Source organism: Lampetra planeri, chromosome 27 (genome assembly GCF_965212315.1).
Source record: "Lampetra planeri chromosome 27, kcLamPlan1.2.h2, whole genome shotgun sequence".
Taxonomy (NCBI): domain Eukaryota; kingdom Metazoa; phylum Chordata; class Hyperoartia; order Petromyzontiformes; family Petromyzontidae; genus Lampetra; species Lampetra planeri.
In genome coordinates, this window is record NC_136133.1 from 1,863,792 (window position 1) to 1,882,510 (window position 18,719).

Sequence of the window (18,719 nt, forward strand, 5' to 3'; positions counted from 1 at the left end):
AGAGCAGGCACACCCACGCTTTACCAGCTCCGGAAAAACGGAGGTATCTGCAGACAAGTCCTAACAGCTCCATGTTTACACACACCCACACATACACGGAAATACATGCACACACATGCACAGGGACGCACCCATGCACACGCAATAGGACAAATAAGAGACGGGCACATACAGACAAACGCATGCACTTGCACAGGGACCCGTATCGACTGGCATACAAAGACAAACATCCCTCAGTATAGCCTCAACAGACTGCTGGGGCAAGTGCTGTGAGTGAGCACTTATCAAGGCTGTAACAGTACACGAGGGGGTGGGTCGCCAGCACCACGCCACCTTTGTCTCCCTAATGGCATTATTTTTACACATCGCACCAGGTACTCATTTTAGGCTGAGTCGACCTAGGGGAGGCTCGGGGCCTGTTTAGATAATCGCCACGGTTTATTGGTCGTGAGCGGGAATTGAACTCAGGTGGCCAGGTTCGTAGCACAGCGCGCTCACCGCTCCCCCATGCACCTGCACAGGGACTCACACGGATTGGCATACACCAACACCGAGCCACACCCAAACACAGATACCCCCCCCCATGCCTCATACATATGCATACACAAGACAAAGATCTCCGTATAGCCTTCACAAACTTGTGTGGCAAGTACTGTTCGCAAGCACATGTGAATTCCTGCACGGCACACGAGGGGGGAGGGTGGTCAGAACCACGCCCTGCCACCTTTGTCTCCTTGCACCAGGCACTCATTTAAGGTTGAGTCGACCGAGGGTAGACCCAGGACCGGTTCATATAATCGTCACTGGTGTTTGCTGCGAGCCGGTATTGAACTCGGGTCACCGGGTTCGGAGCCCGGCGCGTTAACCACTGCAATACCACTCCACACATCTACAAAGACAAACATCCCCCGGATAGCCTTAACAGATTGTTGGGGCGAATGCTGTTACCGAGCACCTATGAAGGCATACACACACTCACACACATGAAGACATAGACATATCCCTCGAAGTCTTATAGACCATTGAAGTAAATTCTGTTTGAGAGCTTTGATGGAGGTGGCGTGTGGTCAGCACAACACCCAATGACCTCCATCTCTCCCGAGCACTGATGTTAACACACGGCCCAAGGTACTACTTTAAAGTGAGTTTGTCGAACTAGGGAAATTCAGATACGTGTCATTGATGTTAACCATGGCCGGGAATCGAACTCATACCGCTGGGTTCCCCGAGCAATGTGTGATCCACTGCTCCCCAGGCGCATGCCCACACACACAATTACACATGCAGGTGCTCACACACAAATGCATATGCATAAACATACACCCACAAACACAATAATAGACCCACACAAAATAAAGCTCCCCCGTGTAGCCTTACAGCCTGGGCAAGTGCAGCCACAGGGCAGTGCCGATGCTTACACACTGCAGCAGTTACTCATTTTAAGCCCAAGTTGACTTTAGGCAGCCCAGAACCAACTCTATCACTCATCACCGCTTTTAACTGTGCAGGGAAATTACACTTCCTATGATCAGAGTGCAGTGCACTATCCACAGCGTCACCCCATCCCACAAACACACATCCACACATGAATGTCCTTCCAGCGAAAACGGGTATCAGCCACTGGCAAATTTAACTTGGTTTTCAGGTACAGAGTTAACTTTGATACAGTCCAGTAACCAATGACTGCATGCATATCCCACAAAAATTTTATTTTGGTTGTTCACTTAATTTGGTCCCATTTCAGCTCTGAGAATTAACAATTATGTTTTGACTTATAAGCAAACATGCTTGGCAGGACATGAAAAGGTGTGTTTCTATTGTGGATAAAGTGACGTCAGAAGCAGCTTTGTGGTGTCACCTGCATTGTTGTCTTAGATGATGATGGCAATGTGATCTATAACCCTAGGTCGTGTTGGGTGAGAGTAGCAATTTAAAGTCTACTGCCTCAACTACACAACTCCCCCACACTTAACTTCTCCTCTCTACTCTTACAAAGTGGTTGATTATTTCGCATTTTCTTGGGACAACCAGCTGGATTTGAGCTGCCCTGAGCCAACTAATTTCTCCCCAAATGAGAGTTCAACGGGAACGTGTTGGGGAAAAAAAAATGCCATGTCCACAATTTTCCCGAGTTCTTTTGAAAATCATGGAAGTTGGGCAAAGACTTCCCAGAAATACTTGCAAGTTGCAACTATTGTGTTACATCAAACTGCCTATGCTTACCCAACAGGAAAAGGAGTACAAGCATTAGGCTGTGTAGTGCGGTAACGTGTGTGGGGGGTACTCCGACCATTTGTAAGATGTCAAATACCCCGTAGGGGCAATGGTTCTCAACCTTTTTTGGCTACTGTACCCCTGGTTGAATTTTGTTTCAACCGATTACCCCCTTGCCTGGCCCAACATGGTTCTGAGAAATAAATGTATGATTAATGAACATCAACATTTTCATCACTTCTCCATTTTGTCAGGTATCCTAACTAGCTAATAACTGCAAGTGACTAAAAACATTTCAATGCACGCTCTGCATGCATGACGTAATTTGTTCACGCTCTCTGTTACTCTTCAAAACCACATTGTTTAGAATCAATGAGTCTAGAAAGGTCTATTATATCAATCTAGGTTACCATATGGATTTATATTTTATTGTAGTTATTTTATATTATTAGCCTTTTGCCCGTCCAAGGTCGGGTGTATTTCATTAAATCTGAAACTTGCAAGCGAAAGGCAGACCGTGACGTGATACTCATTGCATCAATTCATGTGCAATGTGTAAGGCCGCGGTGACACAGACTTATTTCATTTAAAGGTTATAATCCCTTGTTCATCACGACGTCCTTTTTACTTCGATGTCTCAACAGCGCTACGGAGATCACGTGACGTGAGGGTTCTGCCTTTGTAGTGAGGGTTGTAAGTTGACGCTGAGGAGGGGGGAGGAGGTGCCTCGCCCCCCCCCATGTGGAGTGACGCCAGCCACTAATCAATATTAATGGAGAGTGGCCATTTGGAAGACGTCACCCGCTCATGATTATTAATGAGGGGGGGGGGGTCATGTGGAGGACGTCACCTGTTCATGAGTATTAATGAGGGGGGCTGGCCAACGTGGAGTGACGTCACACGCAGGACACACAGACATTTTTGGCTCATTAAATACAGTAATTGTCAGATTCAGACATGATTATTCAATTACTCATGTATGATATAATTTCACGAATAAATCACCTCAGGTACCCCCCTGGGACATTGCCACATACCCTAAGGGGCCCTTGTACCCCCGATTGAGAACCACTGCTCTCAAGGGGCTCTGGCACCCCCCCCCCCTCTAATGAAGGCCCTTCCATTAGCAGTGACTCGAACAAGCAATTGCAGGGCTGCAAATTAGCCTTTTTAATCGGTTACTTTAGTGGGATATCCCAGCTCTCCTCGAGCAAACGTGACGCACCTGTCTCATGTCGTGTCTCACCCTCATCTTCTCCTTAGGCAGGCGCAGCTTCTGTGCCGCACCCAGCCCTCCCGTCGCCTGATAGGTCGGAAGCCCGCGGCCAGAAGCCGCCTGATTGGCCGCCGGGGACATCGGGGCGTGGCCGTGTGTGGGGAAAGCTGGGGTGGGCGTCAGCCGCTGCTGAGGAGATTCTGTTTGGTGGGGAGGGGGAATACAGGAACATTAGTTCTGAAGACTCAGCAAGAAAATTATTTAACTCTCTATGTGCGTTTGTCCTGAGAAGTTTTAATGAGCGATATCCCGTTCTGAGCTGCAGCAGTGAGACGTCACACATTACGCGACGCCACGAGATAACCTTGAGCGCTGATTACATGGGGAGGTGAGGCACGTGCGTGACGGGGTTGACAAGGATGGTCCCCCGTTCAACCCTGGCTTTTAGTGCCACGTTTTGGGTGACACTTTCAACCTTAGTTGGAAAGCATTGAAAATGCCGTAGGCCTAGTCCGGGGTTGGATGGCAATGGCGGTGATGGTGGCAAAGGTGGTGGCATTTATAGTAATGATGGTGGTGATGGTGGCGGCGGTGATGGTGATGGTGGTGATGATGGCGGGCGGCCGCCATCACCGCTTACTGTAGGCTGGCTCCAAGCGAGGGTCGAGCCAGGAGGTTGTCTTGTTCTTGTGGTCGATGAAGTAAACCTCTCCATCCGGAGTCACAGCCTGCTCCCAGCCATCGGGCAGGGGTCCTGCCACACACACCAGCCACCACATCATCGCCATCAGCATAGCATTGCATAGGCAGCAAGCCCCACCTCATCACACGCATTGTCACACAGCCCATAGATGATCTTCTTGGTTCTTTCGGTAAAGTCACGTAGAATGGAAATAATAAAACAATAAAAATAAAACGTAATAAAATAATTATCACGACGTTTCGGCCACAACGCAAGCAGCCGTCCTCAGGTGAAGAACAGGTCTGTCAGAAAAACAGCGTCATTCAGATGCTGTCTTTCTGATTTTTATTGTTTTATTATTTCCATTCTACGTGACTTTACCGAAAGAACCAGGAAGATGAATCCCTGCAGTCACGAAAGCTTTAAATTGAAAGCCCATAGATGAGTTTACGCCTTTATCATCGAGCTGTTGATGTTTAGGATTAGCGGCGTGCACCACGACGCGACAACGTTGAGGCGACGGACTCGGAAATGGTTGCTCGATCTTAATCTCTGTCTTATTTCTCCTCAGCTCTCTCCCCATATCCCTCTTCTATCACTCCATCCACCCTCTTTCCACTTCTCTCTCTCCTCTCCATCTCTCTCTTAATTACTCTCTCTCCCCTTGTCTCTCTCCCCACGCATCTCCTCACCCCCGACCTCATGCTTCTCCCCCCCCCCCCGCACTTCTCCCCCTCGCGTCTCTCTCCCTCCCCCGCGTCTCCCCCCCCCCGCGTCTCTGTCTACCCCTCCCCGTCTATCTTCCACCGTCACGTGTCTCCCCGCCCCCTCGCCTCTATCCCCACCCTCCACGCTTTTCTCCCTGCCTCCGCCCCCCCGCGCCTCTTTAACCCCCCCAGCTCTCTTTCCCCCCCCACCGCGTCTCTCCCCCCCATCCCCCCCCAGCGTCTTTCTCCCCCCCCCCCCCCCCGCGCCTCTCACCAAGTTGCTGTGGCCCCTGTGCGCTGGTGCGGCTCGCTGTGACGAGGCTCACTCCAGGGTTGGCGGTGCCGCTCTCCGCCGCCAGTATCCCGCGCGGGTCGTGCCACGTTGTCGTCTGATTGTTGTGGCTGAAACATTCACACATCGGCACCAAAGTCGTCACCATCTCCATCAACATTGTCATCATCATTGTCGTCATCAACATTGTCATCATTGTCGTCAACATTATCATCATCATTGTCGTCATCAACATTGTCAATGTCGTCAATATCGTCGTCACCACCATCATCAATATCAATCTCTCCTGATCTCTCTCACTTTCCCTCCCAATCTGTCCTGCATCCCCCTCTCTTCTCACCCCCCCCCCCCCATCCCTTTCTTTTCATCTTTCCATATATCCCGCTCTACCTTACTCCGTTCCCCGATCGCCCACTGCTCTTTCTCACCATTGCACACTTCTGCGGTTCTCTACATCCTTTCTCCCTGCCACTCTCCCAATCGCCATCCACCCACCTCTCACGACGCACTCTCTCCCATCTCTCTTCTGCTCCTACGCCCCCCCAACCCTCTTTCCCCTTGACGAATAAATGCCGTCTTGATTGCTATGTACGCTACCTCCCAGCCTGTAGCCCGTTCTCCGACTACCTCTCTCCCTGTCCATCTCCCTCTCTCTCTCTCCCTGCACAATTCGCCCAACCCTCTCTTACTTGATGAAGTAGCGCTGCCCAGCGGCCGTGAACGCCACCTCCCAGCCGGGTGGGAAGGGGGCATCGCTCTGGTCCAACAGCTCGTACGATCCCTGCCGGCTGTGCTGCACCATCGCCGCCTGCGCGGCCACCACCACCTGCTGCTGCTGCTGCGGGGACAGGGGGTGTGGGAAACCCGTCGCCTGCGCCTGCTGCTGCTGCTGGGCTTGCTGTTGCTGCTGGGCCTGCTGCTGCTGCTGGGCCTGTTGCTGCTGCTGCTGCGCCTGCTGCTGTTGCTGGGTCGACATTGGCTCGAGGAGTGCCGGCGAGGAGTGCGAGCGCGAGTGCTGCGCATGGACGGCACCTGTGGAGCAGGGGGGGGGGGGGTTACATGCATTAAGGGGATGACCTCACACAGCGCGAGTTTCACGCCGGCCCTAATACTGTGGATATATGATATATGCACACCTCATATAGGCACAGGGATGCTGCATAAGTAGCGTGCAATGATTAGCACAATTGGACAGGTTTCCCGTTCGATCACCCAGAACAACAGTAGAAACAATAGGCAAGTGTCGTAAATTCCTCCGCCCAGCAGTATAAATGTGTATGCCACAGTGGATCGGCAGCTCATGTGGTCACCCCAACCTCTTCCAAGACGTCTGGCCAGCATAGAAAAGTAGGCCAAATATGTCGATAGGGGCTTTTTGTGGAGGCTCTTCTGCTAACAGTTGCGTGAACAATTAGTTGCAGGGCTGCACCTTCAACTTCATCCTTTAGGTATACAAAGCCCAGTTCGATTATAAGGAATACATGGAAATATTTGTGGGACACACCGGTGCAGTATAATATACCGATCCTCATATAACAGTCTAAAATCAAAAATTGTATCACAAAATCTGTTTATCAAGTCTTTAAATTGACCCAGTCGCCAGGTTTGACGAGATTCAAAGGTTTATTCAGTCTACTGAGACTTTCTAAAAACAGGTCAATATTGACCGTTGATTTGTGTCGTTGAATCGAGCAAGTCTCGGGCATGAGTCAAATCTGCCTTTGGAACACGGAACCAATCGTCATCAGGCTGGGTGCTATACGGCAACAGACTGAAGCTTTGCATTCAGCTGCTCATAACAATCATCTTCCGACTGCTTCAACATCACGAGAACCAATGTTGACGCACCCCGTGAGATTTTCTGACCAGGGTTGCGAATCTCGGGCAAAAGAAATACATTTTTTGCGATTTTTATTTTAATTTATACTGCGCACCGGTGTACCGCCAATACGTTCACATGCTTACATTACACTGGTATGGGGGGGAAGCCAAAGGGCCACTTCTGATACAAGGATATAAGCACATCTGGCCGAATATTAATTCACAGACCTTTGTCAATCCACGGGCAGGTGAAGGCCCTCCCCATGCAGTTTTGGTTGGAAGGGTTGTTTGGTCATACTTCATCACACTGGTCAGTGCATGTCAGTGAAGAGCAGAGGTGGCCCAGGATGGTTCAGCTATCACTCGCCACGGATGATAGCCATGACCGGTTGATTAGCATGGTTGGCTACGTACAGTGCAAAAGAAGTTCAGCATATATACATACATACATGGCCGGGAATCAAAATCAGGTCAACTGGTTCATGGCGCAGTGAGCCACGGACCGTGCCACCCCTCTACCAATAGCTCTATAGTGGAAGTCCTCTAGGATGCCCGGTGTCACATCATTAGTTTCTTCAACCGTCCATCACCCTTCTAGCCATGATGTGTCTTGCCCAAGCGCACTTACCTTTGTCAACAGACAATCTGATGTCTTAAATTTGCATGTTTTCTGATTACATGGTTCCTGTTTCTATCAATTACAAGCAATCCAACAAAGAAAGCCTTGGGATGATATGTTTGATAAGAAACAAAATTCAATCATTTTAGATTTTAAGTTTTCGTGACTGCAAGGATCCGTACTCTTTGGTTTTTTCGGTAAAGTCACGTAGGTGAAAATAAAATGAAAACAACTAAATTAAATCACGACGTTTCGGGCGCGCCACAAGCGTCCGTCATCAGGTGGGGGCAACCAACAGCGAAACCAATAGCTGAGGTAAGCCTCAGCTATTGTTGTGTTGCGCCCAAAACGTCGCGATTTAATTTAGTTGTTTTCATTTTTATTTTATTTTCACCTACGTGACTTTACCGAAAAAACCAAAGAGTAAAATTCAATCATGCCTATGGTCTGTATGTTCTGGGAAAAATGTTTCTAAAGGAGTGGCTGTATGTAGGAAGAGAGAGAGCAACTTGAAAATAAGGAATTCCACCATGAGATAAATATTTTTTTAAAAATCTGCGATTTTGTTTCTCAAGTGAGCATCGAAGCGGTGTGCATCTCCTTTCTACGGCCTTGAGCCCGTGGTAAACATTCCACATTCCTATGGCAGGGATAAGTCTGGGAGAGGACAAATACTGTTGCCTTCCTTACATGGCAGTACTCAATTTATCCACCCAGGACAAATGATGGGCTGAATCAACTCCCAACCAGGATTGGATTCGCAACATTTTAATTGTGCTTCGCTCACTCTACCGTGGAACCAATTAATACAATAAGCATAATATTGAACGTCACATATCGATCGCATATCCACCCTGACCAATTAACGACCCACTACCACTGCAGAATGCAGTGCACGGTGTAACTGTCATTTGCGATAAATGTCCACATATCTGACCTATTTACATATCCGCCTATACGTCAGTTCTCAGCGAGTCGGATATGCGAGTAGGTACTGTGATAACTAGCACGGAGAAATGCACGTTCGAAATGACACCGAGAGACAATAGATTAACGCATGCATTGGAGAACATGCGCAAGTTAGAAACATCATTTCACCTTTAAGAAAAGTAAACTGTGGGCAGGGCATGTGGCGAAGTGATGATGGGACAACAGTCGATGCTAACAGAATCTCAGCCAAAGGAACACGTCTGAATGCATGCTCAATGTGGAGATGCAGCGATGAGTGCAGCTCGTCTGTTGGGAGCTAGGTAGATGATTGCATGGCGAAACCATTAGAGATGGCTGCGGCTTGGGGAAGCTCTCATCCAGCAGTAGATAAATCAGGGCTGCTGCTGCTGTTTATTGAGTAGAAGAACTGTAAAGATGCTGCCATAAAAGTGCCTGACAGGTGACCCTCCATAAATCATTAACGAACGGCTGCAGAGGTTTCTCAATTGACACGATCAGGAAATGAAAATACTGTATGCGGTTTCAGAAGCGGCTGCAAGTTGACAACTCGGAGGTTGTAAAAAGGAGTTACGAAAAAAACCCACCCAGCTACTACAAAACGAGTTGTGCAGACCCCCCCCCTTCATTTCCGGCCTCCGTCACTGCTTGGGGTTAACATCAAGGACAGATTTCTGGCTCTTAAGACTCCAAGGACAAGTTGGTAGGTTTAGAAGCTGGGAGGAGACCATTTACGTCTATCCTAGTTGCTGTACTTTCCTCTACCACCCCACCACGTGCCCCGAAGTCTGATATGGCTTGCAAATCCCTCCTTTGGCTGGAATTGTTGTTAAGACTCGATAATCGGCCATGTCCGAGGCATGCCCAAGCCCACTAACTTTTATTTACGGTTAATGGTTGTATTTTGTTACTTCACACACTCCCAGTGTTAGTTGTTCTATCCTTGTAAATGTGTTTTTTTAAATGTCTATTGGGTTTTCTTGAAGGTCTTTGTTTCTGAGAGCTGGGATCACTCTGCATTAGTTTCCAGTGAATCAAATGCCTTTACATAGCCTGCACAATCCAAGCAAAACGGTCAATGTAGATGCTAGTCAACCACGAGAGAAAGCTGGTTTCAGAAGAGGTTTTCTACGATTGACCACATAATACTACCAATACGATTACAGAAGACAAATTGAGTATCCGATACCACAAGGACTGGCTTTTGCAGACTGAAAAGGAATCCGTAATACTGCAGTACGCTTCACAGTGCAATGTCTTTACGAATGTTAAGTTTAAAATTCGATGTATTGTTACGTTTACTCTTGCAAAAAGTAGAGGTAATGCATTGCAACAATAACATTTATAAATCATTGTAATAAATCAACCGCTTGCACCTCTTCCAAAACTACATTTTAATTATGTAGTTAAATATTTAATCGCAGACCTTTTTTAGAGTGTAACAATACACCAATAAATATTGATTATCTAACCCTCATGATAATTATGTGAACACAGATTAATCCATGCAGGATGTAATTGGTTCACGTGACTGCCGCAGCCACCAGTGGCCGCTACACTCACAACGTTGAACGAAGTTTCTTGAATAAAATTGTCGAATCAAACCATGTGCCTGAAAAGCAACACACAATCAAATCGCTTGCCAGAGGTTAATCATTACATGCCAACCTTGCTCTAGATCTGCTTGCTATTCTGCATGTGTACATATATATTTATTGTAAGTTCTCTCTCGTGCGTGTTGTATTCCAGTGTGAGCCCTACAGTCTTCCTCATAACCGTGTCCCCTTTGGCCACAATAGCCTCTCAACCTGCCTTAAAGGGCATGCATTAAGACAGCATTTCTATACCCAAGGGAGCCCCAAAAACAAACACACTTGTGCAATGTTCTAGTTTCATGTCCTCTTCTTAGGTGCCTTTCTGAAACGCACGTAAAACTCACGAAATCCCTTAGCTTCCCCCAGGGTTTCCTCTCAAAGTGTTTCTGCATTTGCGCACATCATCAGCAGCCCCATTGTTTATCCACTGCTGGATGAATGCCTCCTCACGCCATCGTCATCCCTCACTGCCCAGTGCTGTTACTACCATCCATCTCACTCCTGCATGTCAGCTAATCTCACTACTCCTGCTCCACAGCGGTTGTGTCCTCTTGAACGCGTTCCCTCCTTCCAAAGGCCATTCCGTCACCAGTCTCGGCCATTGGCCTGCAACATTCTTATAGCGCAAGGCTATGACGAAGATGCCATGTTTTGCATAGTTCTGCAGTAAACTAAAACTAATCTATCCGTTCTCCAAATTTTTTTTTGCAGAGTGGAGTCCATCCTGGAAGAGAGACGCACCAACTCCGATCAAAGACATGACTCTCAGAGGAGTCTAAATGAAACGATAAAGTATTTTTTTATTTTACCAGGTAAGGTCCACTTGCGCTCTATGGCTCGTTTTCAGAAGCGGCCTGGCCACAACCGATAGCTCAACAAAGTGGCTTATCACGTGTAATTGTATAGCAGCCGAATACTCTAAAAACACGTGTTGACTCTAAATGTGGATGGAAAAAACGAAGGACCTGGAGAAAAATCCATATGACCACGGGGGAAGAGAGAGAGAGACACAAACTCCAAATATACAGCAGGTGCCAGGGTGGAGATCGAACCGACAACCTGTATACCAGGTGACCGAGTTAACATCTCGCCACCGTGGCACCCCAGCTGTAGTTTTAGTGGGGGACAAAGTTTGTGTAAACCTAGTAATGCCATAATTCGCAGGTAATTTTCTAAGTTGGCCAATTTGTACCTCGAGACGCGGCACACAATGTCCTATACTTGAGTGACATCACAGGATCTTTAACATCCACTGTGAAGCAGATGGTTCGTATTGTATAGCTGATACACTTTGCACCATCACACATCCTCGTGCTGTGCATGAATTCTAGGGGTGGGTTCCCACCTTTTAAGAGGCCATGATGTTTGAGTAGCTGCTATTTCTCTATGTGCCCAAGTATAACTGATTGAACAAAAATTGTCAACTTTATTTTCGGCGATTAAAAAAATCCTTTTTAGTTGATGAATCGACTCGTCGATTAAGCATCCCAGCTCTGGAAACGATCAAAATTCCTCCTGCTATAAGTAAAGTTACATAACAACAAAGTTTGTTTAATACAAAAAACACATTGAAGCCATTTTCACCTAGCAATGTTGGGAATGTTGGAATTTAGTAAAAAAAAACCGCTAATGTATAATACGTTTTACCTCACAAAGGTTAAAACAAATAAAATATTTATCGTATTCTGCGAGAACCCGGGGTTATGAAACTATTTGGACAAAATAACAAACTTCCAATTTACGTCACAAAAATCTAACAAATACCATAAGCCAAAGTAGGCTTAATTACGAAAATAAACATTTAAGAAACGTTCAATGTAGAAAAAACGAACTGTACAATAATATACTTCTCAATTTGTGACTGAACAATGCAAGTGATTGTCAAAAATCACAGATTTAAAAGCAATACCCCATCCAGACGACCCACCTCAAAATACGCAAAAATCACATTTCATTCCACAAAAACCAACAGGGACATTTAAACAACAAAAAGCCATTTCACGTGACATTGTGAGCACCTAATCCTAAGAGAGCGTATATTGACTCGAAAACAACAAGCTGACAACATTTGCCTTACCCATGACTCAATTACGTGCGACTCCCAATTAACCGTGGTAGACGTTTAGGGGCCACAAAAACTCCTATTATCCGTCGCTGTATTCCTCCCATTCACTCGATTGTCCGTTTTGATTCCCGTTAAGCGGATAACATCACGCGCATAATAGAATCTGCGATCTTCGTGCCCTCCCACATAATAGCAGATGCTATAGACATCTGTGAAAAAGAGAGTTTAAGCTCATCTTATTCCTCCAGTATACATACATATTCTGATTATGATCTGATGATTTCTGCTGTGTCCGAATATTTTGCTAAACACTTAATCTCCCGTTTCTAGGTACTGTGGATAATGTTAGTGACTTACATTTTTTGGTTTAAATAACTAATGGGAAATGTTATCTCACGAAACTTTGAGTTGGGTTTTTTTTGTACCCTGACTGACACTCACTTAAGTGTGAGTTTGCAGTCACCACCTTGGAAAGGAAGTGTTCACAGGGAAAGTTAAATTATTTCGTTTAATATTTACTGAAAGTATATCGTGTCTTAAAACTTGACTGTTAAGGGTGTTTCAGAAACCTCCTTAAAGATTAAAGCTCAAGTGAAGATTGAGACATTTGCCTTCGTTATACTTAGTGTGTTGAGTGTAAACTATTAGCGATTAAGATGACTAATGGTGTTGCGTAATGCAACTGGAGAAAGCCCTCAAATGAAAGTTAAAGAATTTGTCTTACTTAGTTTGTCCCTTAACTCTTGATTAAGTGTAAGAGTTCCAGAAAACAATTTAAGCGGAAAGTTTAAGGGATTTCACGGAATGTTTTCTGCAAGTTGTGATTTAGTATTGGCTCTTAAACGTTTACTTAAGTACAATAGTATTGCAAAAAGGCAGTGTATTTTGAAGAAACGCCATGGGCTAAAGTTACCTCAACTCTTGAATGCGTCTTAGAATTTAATAAACCAGCTTGAATAAATGTGAAGGGAAATTTAAGGGAATTCGCGTTTGAGATATTAAACTGTAATGCTCCAAAAAAGCGCAAACGTTTAAGAAACCAGCTTAACAGAAACCCTGAAAGTATTTTACCTTAAACTCTCTAAACCTTGGACGAGTTTCTCAAACTCAAAACTGAGAACGAGATGAGTGAAAGTCAAAAGATTTTCCTGAATCTGCCCATGCGTTGTTGAAGTTACAAAACCAATACCGCACAACATTTTGTTGAAGTTACAAAACCAATACACACAACATTCATCCAAAAAACCAAAGACCACGCTCACAATCCCAACAACTTTTCGATATCCTCATCATCAATCACCCACGAGCCTATCCACACTGCTGGATGAATTCATCTCTCCCGATCCCACCAAAAATCCACCGCCATCTCTCACGATCTCGAGGAGACACAACAATCACACAGAGCACCTGCACACAAAAAACTTATTTCATTATCGTTCCATCTCCTCGGGGTTTCTGTGCGTGTCGCGTCCGCGCTTATCAAACAAAAGGCTTGTGGAAGTGTAAGGCATTACGAGACGATATGGAAAAGTAAGACGCAACTCCCAAGTTGTACGCGATGCCAATAGTAACAATATCCATCACACAACGCTCACAATGTTATACGACGAACGTACAATGTTTTTTTACTATAAAACACAAGCCGGGAGAAAAGTTGAGTCTTATAACCTGTAGCGAAAGGGAATAGTTTGTATTATAAAGTTAAAACAAAACTTTTTTTGTTTTACCTCTCGCGAGCCAATAGTTATATCCATCACACAACGCTCACAAGGTTATACAACGAACATACAATATTATTTTCTATAAAACACAAACCGGGAGAAAAGTCGCGTCTTATAACCTGCATCGAAAGCGAATCGTTTCCATTATAAAATAAAAACAAATAAATAAATGTTTACCTCTCGCGGGCCTCAGCAGCGGGCTCGCCTGACGCGCCTGCGGGAAGCCTGCGCCGCAGGCCTCGGCCGCGCTGAGCCCGGCGTAGGCGGCGCCGCCCGATAGGACCGCGTCCGAGCTCGCCTGGCGCGCGTGCGGGCAGCCTGCGGCGCGGGCCTCGGGCGGCCTGAAGAACGACTCGGGCAGCTTTCGCTTGCGCATGGGCACCGACTGCGGCATGTTGGCGGCGCCAGGGTTCATCACGGCGTTAAAGAGGGCCTCCAGGTCCGTGGCTGAGTCGGCACGGGAGGTCACCACATGCTGCTGTTGTTGTTCATGTTGAAGTTGATGTTGTTGTTGTTGGTGATGTTGTTGTTGCTGATGGCGTTGGAGGTGGTGGTCGGGATGGTGGTGATGGTTGTTGTTGTCTTCGTCCATTGTGCTTGCTGGTTTTGGTAGTCTTCGATTATTGGCGATGTTATGATTGAGTCCGTGTCTGCTGTGATGGTTCGTTAAGGTTTGATGATGTTGGTTGGATTTTGCACTAATGGCACTTGTTTAAGTTTTGACACAGGTGTTATGATTTAGATGGTTGATATCACTTGGGTTTGACAAATTGGAACTAATTCGATGGCACTGTTAGGAGCTAGAATGTAGATCACTTGTATTTGAAACTAAAGTACCGATATCTTTAATTACTATAGATTTTTAAAAACTTTTATAAGTCTGATAACACATATATTTGGCACTATTAGAGATTTGGCACTCGTGATTTTATTATTATGAAAGGTCTGTCACTGTTAGTGGTAATTATAATCGGTGTGATCGTGGTGAAGCGTTAGTGATATAAAAATTAGTCGGGAGTTAATTGTAGTGTCCTATCGTAATTATCACTGGTAATCTTTGCGTTATTAGTAGTAATTATAGTGTAATAACTCGTTCTGCTGTGTTAGAAGCAGTGTTATTGGTAGTGGTGATAGTGGTAGGTGGTGATTTGTGTTTTTAGCGTTAATAATATCGGTAAATTGTGTTAATTACCACTACTGTCGAGTCTTAATGCAGTTATTGTAGCAAAAAATGTGTCGATGTGTGCGAGCTGTATACACTTAGTTACTATTATTGACACTTTAACAGCGGACGGGTGACATAGGTACTGTGACTAAAAATCAAAGCTAATGACGAAAATATAAAAATAAGCGTGTAATTAACCCAACTAACAAAAATAAAGCACCGATAAACCACCCAACGCAAATACAAAAACAAGTAGAAAGAAAAAAAAACTTTAGCGATTGTTCGAACTGCTCCCAACCACCGTTGCAGCAACTCTACATCTATCAACAACAACAACAAACTACGAGTGTGAACTTACAACAATGGGAAAAGAAACTTCTCATGAGAAAGGAAACATGTTGAGGAGGTGAGAAGTCTCGCGAAGTTGAGCTTCTCTTCTTCTTCTTCGAGGGCCTTCAAACCCCTCCACCCCGTCGTCGTCGTTGAGTCACTCGCGACTTTAAAGTCTCTCCCACCCCCCACCACCTCAACTCTCTCCACTCGCCTCTCTCTCCTCACCCCCGGGGGTGATGGTGGTGGTGACGAAGTTGTTGGCGACTTTGTGTGCTCGACTTAGAACAGCGACGGCGGCGACGACGCGGCGAGGATTATCGAAGCGAGGCACCGTCGCCTTCGCATCCTCAAACTTTCCCCCAACACACACACAAAAAATCTCTCCAACGCAGCCCTCGGCTCATTATTCTTGCTTTAATTATGCGTGACGTCACGATTAATTATTCATGAACCCTCCCTCCCTCTCGCTCGCTTCGTGACGTAGTGGCAATGCATTATTCATGAGCACCGCCCCCTTCACCCGCTCTGATACGTGACGTCTAACCTAATTAATTATTCATGAGCACCGCCCCCTTCACCCGCTCTGATACGTGACGTCTAACCTAATTAATTATTCATGAGCACCGCCCCCTTCACACGCTCTGATACGTGACGTCTAATTCTAGATTTGAAGCTTTCGTGATTGCAACGATTCATATTCTTAGGTTTTTTCGTTAAAGTCACGTAGGTACATATTTTTAAAAATTTTACTTTCATTAATTTTTTTACCTACGTGACTTTACCGAAAAAAACCTAAGAATACGCGACGTCTAACCTAATTAATTATTCATGAGCACCCCTTTCGTCCACGTGACGTCTAACAAAATTAATTATTCATGAGCACCGCCCCCTTCACCCGCTCTGATACGTGACGTCTAACCTAATTAATTATTCATGAACACCCCTTTCGTCCACGTGACGTCTAACAAAATTAATTATTCATGAGCCTTTCTAGATTTGAAGCTTTCGTGACTGCAAGGATTCATATTCTTAGGTTTTTTCGGTAAAGTCACGTAGGTAAAACATTAAAATTAATAAAAGTGAAACGTCGTGATTTTTATTTTATTTTACTTTTATTAATTTAAAATTTTTACCTACGTGACTTTACCGAAAAAAACCTAATAATATGAATATTCATGAGCCTCCCCCCCCCCCTCTTATAGGTGACGTCTTCACATGATTAATTATTCATGAGCTCCCGGGAATATGCCGTACTGTTCCTGATTATAAGACGCACCTTTCCACCCCCAATCACCAAGGGGTAAAGCTGCGGGGGTGGGTTTTATAAACCTATAAATATCTTTACACAGATGTGTGGAACTTCTTATGACACCGGGCACAAGGTTTAAGGGTGCATCTTGTTTTCCAAAGCGTCCTGTAATGTGGATCATACGGTATACATGTAATTCATGATTTGCGTGTCTGATTTTTGATTATCAACACACGGGTGGCTGATTAATTATTCATTAGGAACTACCGCTCATAAATATTCATGCCCTGATGACTCATCCGACACTTTCCAATGAAAACGAAACTTGGTGAAATGGCATTGTATACACGCTGTTAGTCGAAGTTCGCTTTCACAAAAATGACCGTGCGTGCGACTTTAACCTTTACGCGCGCTCAGTTTACAGTTCCACAGTCAGATCTGCAGAGGTGGGACAAAGTCATTGTTATGCAAGTCCAAGTCGAGTCGCAAGTCATCAAATTCATGACTCGAGTCTGACTCGAGTCCAAGTCACATGACTCGAGTCCACACCTCTGCAGATCTGAACAAAGTTCTTAAACACACACAGCGGACTATGTTTCGTTCCCACTTTTTTTTGTTCTCGTATCGCTCCGCGCATGCTCGAAGTAAAATGTAAAAAGTAGTCCGCCGCTCGACAACACGTCACTGCTCGCTATGACGTCATCGTGAACATGACGCAATGTATCTTCGATCCAAAACGAGGGCACACATTGGCGTTGGCATTCCTCGAGCACACTGGGGGTAATCAAGGCGTAGCCATGGAGTCAACATTGGGGGGGGCCAAATCTTCCAGGGGGAGTGGGGGACCCCCCCACCAGAAAAAAAAAATCTAAATTTAAAAACGAATTTCCTGCCTAAAATATTAAAAAAATGCACTAACACATAGGATGGACTTTTTATTTATGTTTTACAATAATGTCTAATAGTGTATTGTATTACATTGCTCTGTTTTTTTCTTTTTGACCTTTTCTTATTTCATTGTATGTAATGGCAGAGATTAGGGATTAATAAAGTACAACCATAACCACAATCATATAAACAGAAATCTATTTCATAGCAATATATTGGGGGGGGGGGGACATTTTGATATGTCCCCCCCCCAATATATATAATTACGGCCTTGGGGGTAACCATACACCGCAGCAATCAGAACATCATCTTCATACGTGGACAATTAAAGATAAGTCACAACAGTGCGACTGCGGCAATGCAACCCAAACTATGGGCCATAAACCACTGTTGTTAGTGTGCCCTCCTTCAATGAACTCTCACCTGAAGCCCTCTCCTGGCTAGCAGACATTGGCAATTGCCATTTAGCCCCTAAACGTATTGCCACCCACAAGAGTCGAAGATAATGTTCAAATTCGCTGCTTGCTGTGTCACTTGTCTCTCTATCCGTTCTCACATCTCCACGTCCACCACCAGGTCCACTGATCCTCAAATTGAGCAACATTGCTGCGCCTGGGGTGGTGCCAACAATCAAGGTGTTCACGAACAACACCTGTACAGGACTTGCCCCGACGGTCCGCTAAAAGGCTACGGCGGGGCATCTTTGTCTTTTGTCCACCAGATGGAGATGGTGGTGGTGGGGGGGTGGTGGTGTGGTGGGGGTGGTGGGGGGGGTGGTGGTGTGGTGGGGGTGGTGGGGGGGGTGGTGGTGTGGTGGGGGTGGTGGTGTGGTAGGGGTGGTGTGGGTTGGGGTGATGTAGGTGGTGGTGGTGTAGATGGGGGAGTGGTGGTGGGGGGGTGGTGTAGGTGGGGGGTGGAGTAGGTAGGGATGGTGTAGGGGTGGTGGTGTTGGGGTGGTGGTGTGGTGGGGGTGGTGTGGGTAGGGGTGGTGTAGGTGGGGGGGTGGTGGTGTAGGTGGGGGGGGTGTAGGTGGGGAGGTGAAGTGAACGTCCCAACTCCAGCCCCCCCCAACTCCAGCCCCCCCCAACTCCAGCCCCCCTCCAACTCCAGCCCCCCTCCCCAACTCCAGCCCCTCCTCCCCTCCCCCTTCTCGACCTCTTATAGGTCAGTCCTTTGTCACGTGCCGACAAATTTGAGCCAATCG

The 18,719-nt window shown here is 46.0% G+C and overlaps 1 protein-coding gene across 2 annotated transcripts in view; it reads right to left on the minus strand.

Moving 5' to 3' along the window:
* Positions 1–15,854, minus strand: part of LOC144727984 (transcriptional coactivator YAP1-like) — a 28,358-nt gene extending 12,504 nt beyond the window's left edge. Inside the window, exons 1-5 of one of the 2 annotated variants that reach the window (XM_078607148.1) lie at positions 14,058–15,854; positions 5,801–6,143; positions 5,094–5,221; positions 4,071–4,184; positions 3,461–3,630 (exon numbers count right to left, since the gene is read on the minus strand). In XM_078607148.1, the coding sequence (XP_078463274.1) occupies positions 3,461–3,630; positions 4,071–4,184; positions 5,094–5,221; positions 5,801–6,143; positions 14,058–14,472 (1,170 nt within the window). In that variant the 5' untranslated portion in view covers positions 14,473–15,854. Of the gene's footprint in view, positions 1–3,439; positions 3,631–4,070; positions 4,185–5,093; positions 5,222–5,800; positions 6,144–14,057 lie in introns of both variants that reach the window. The other variant, XM_078607147.1, reaches the window with a different exon arrangement.
* Between the last annotated feature and the right edge of the window lie 2,865 nt (positions 15,855–18,719).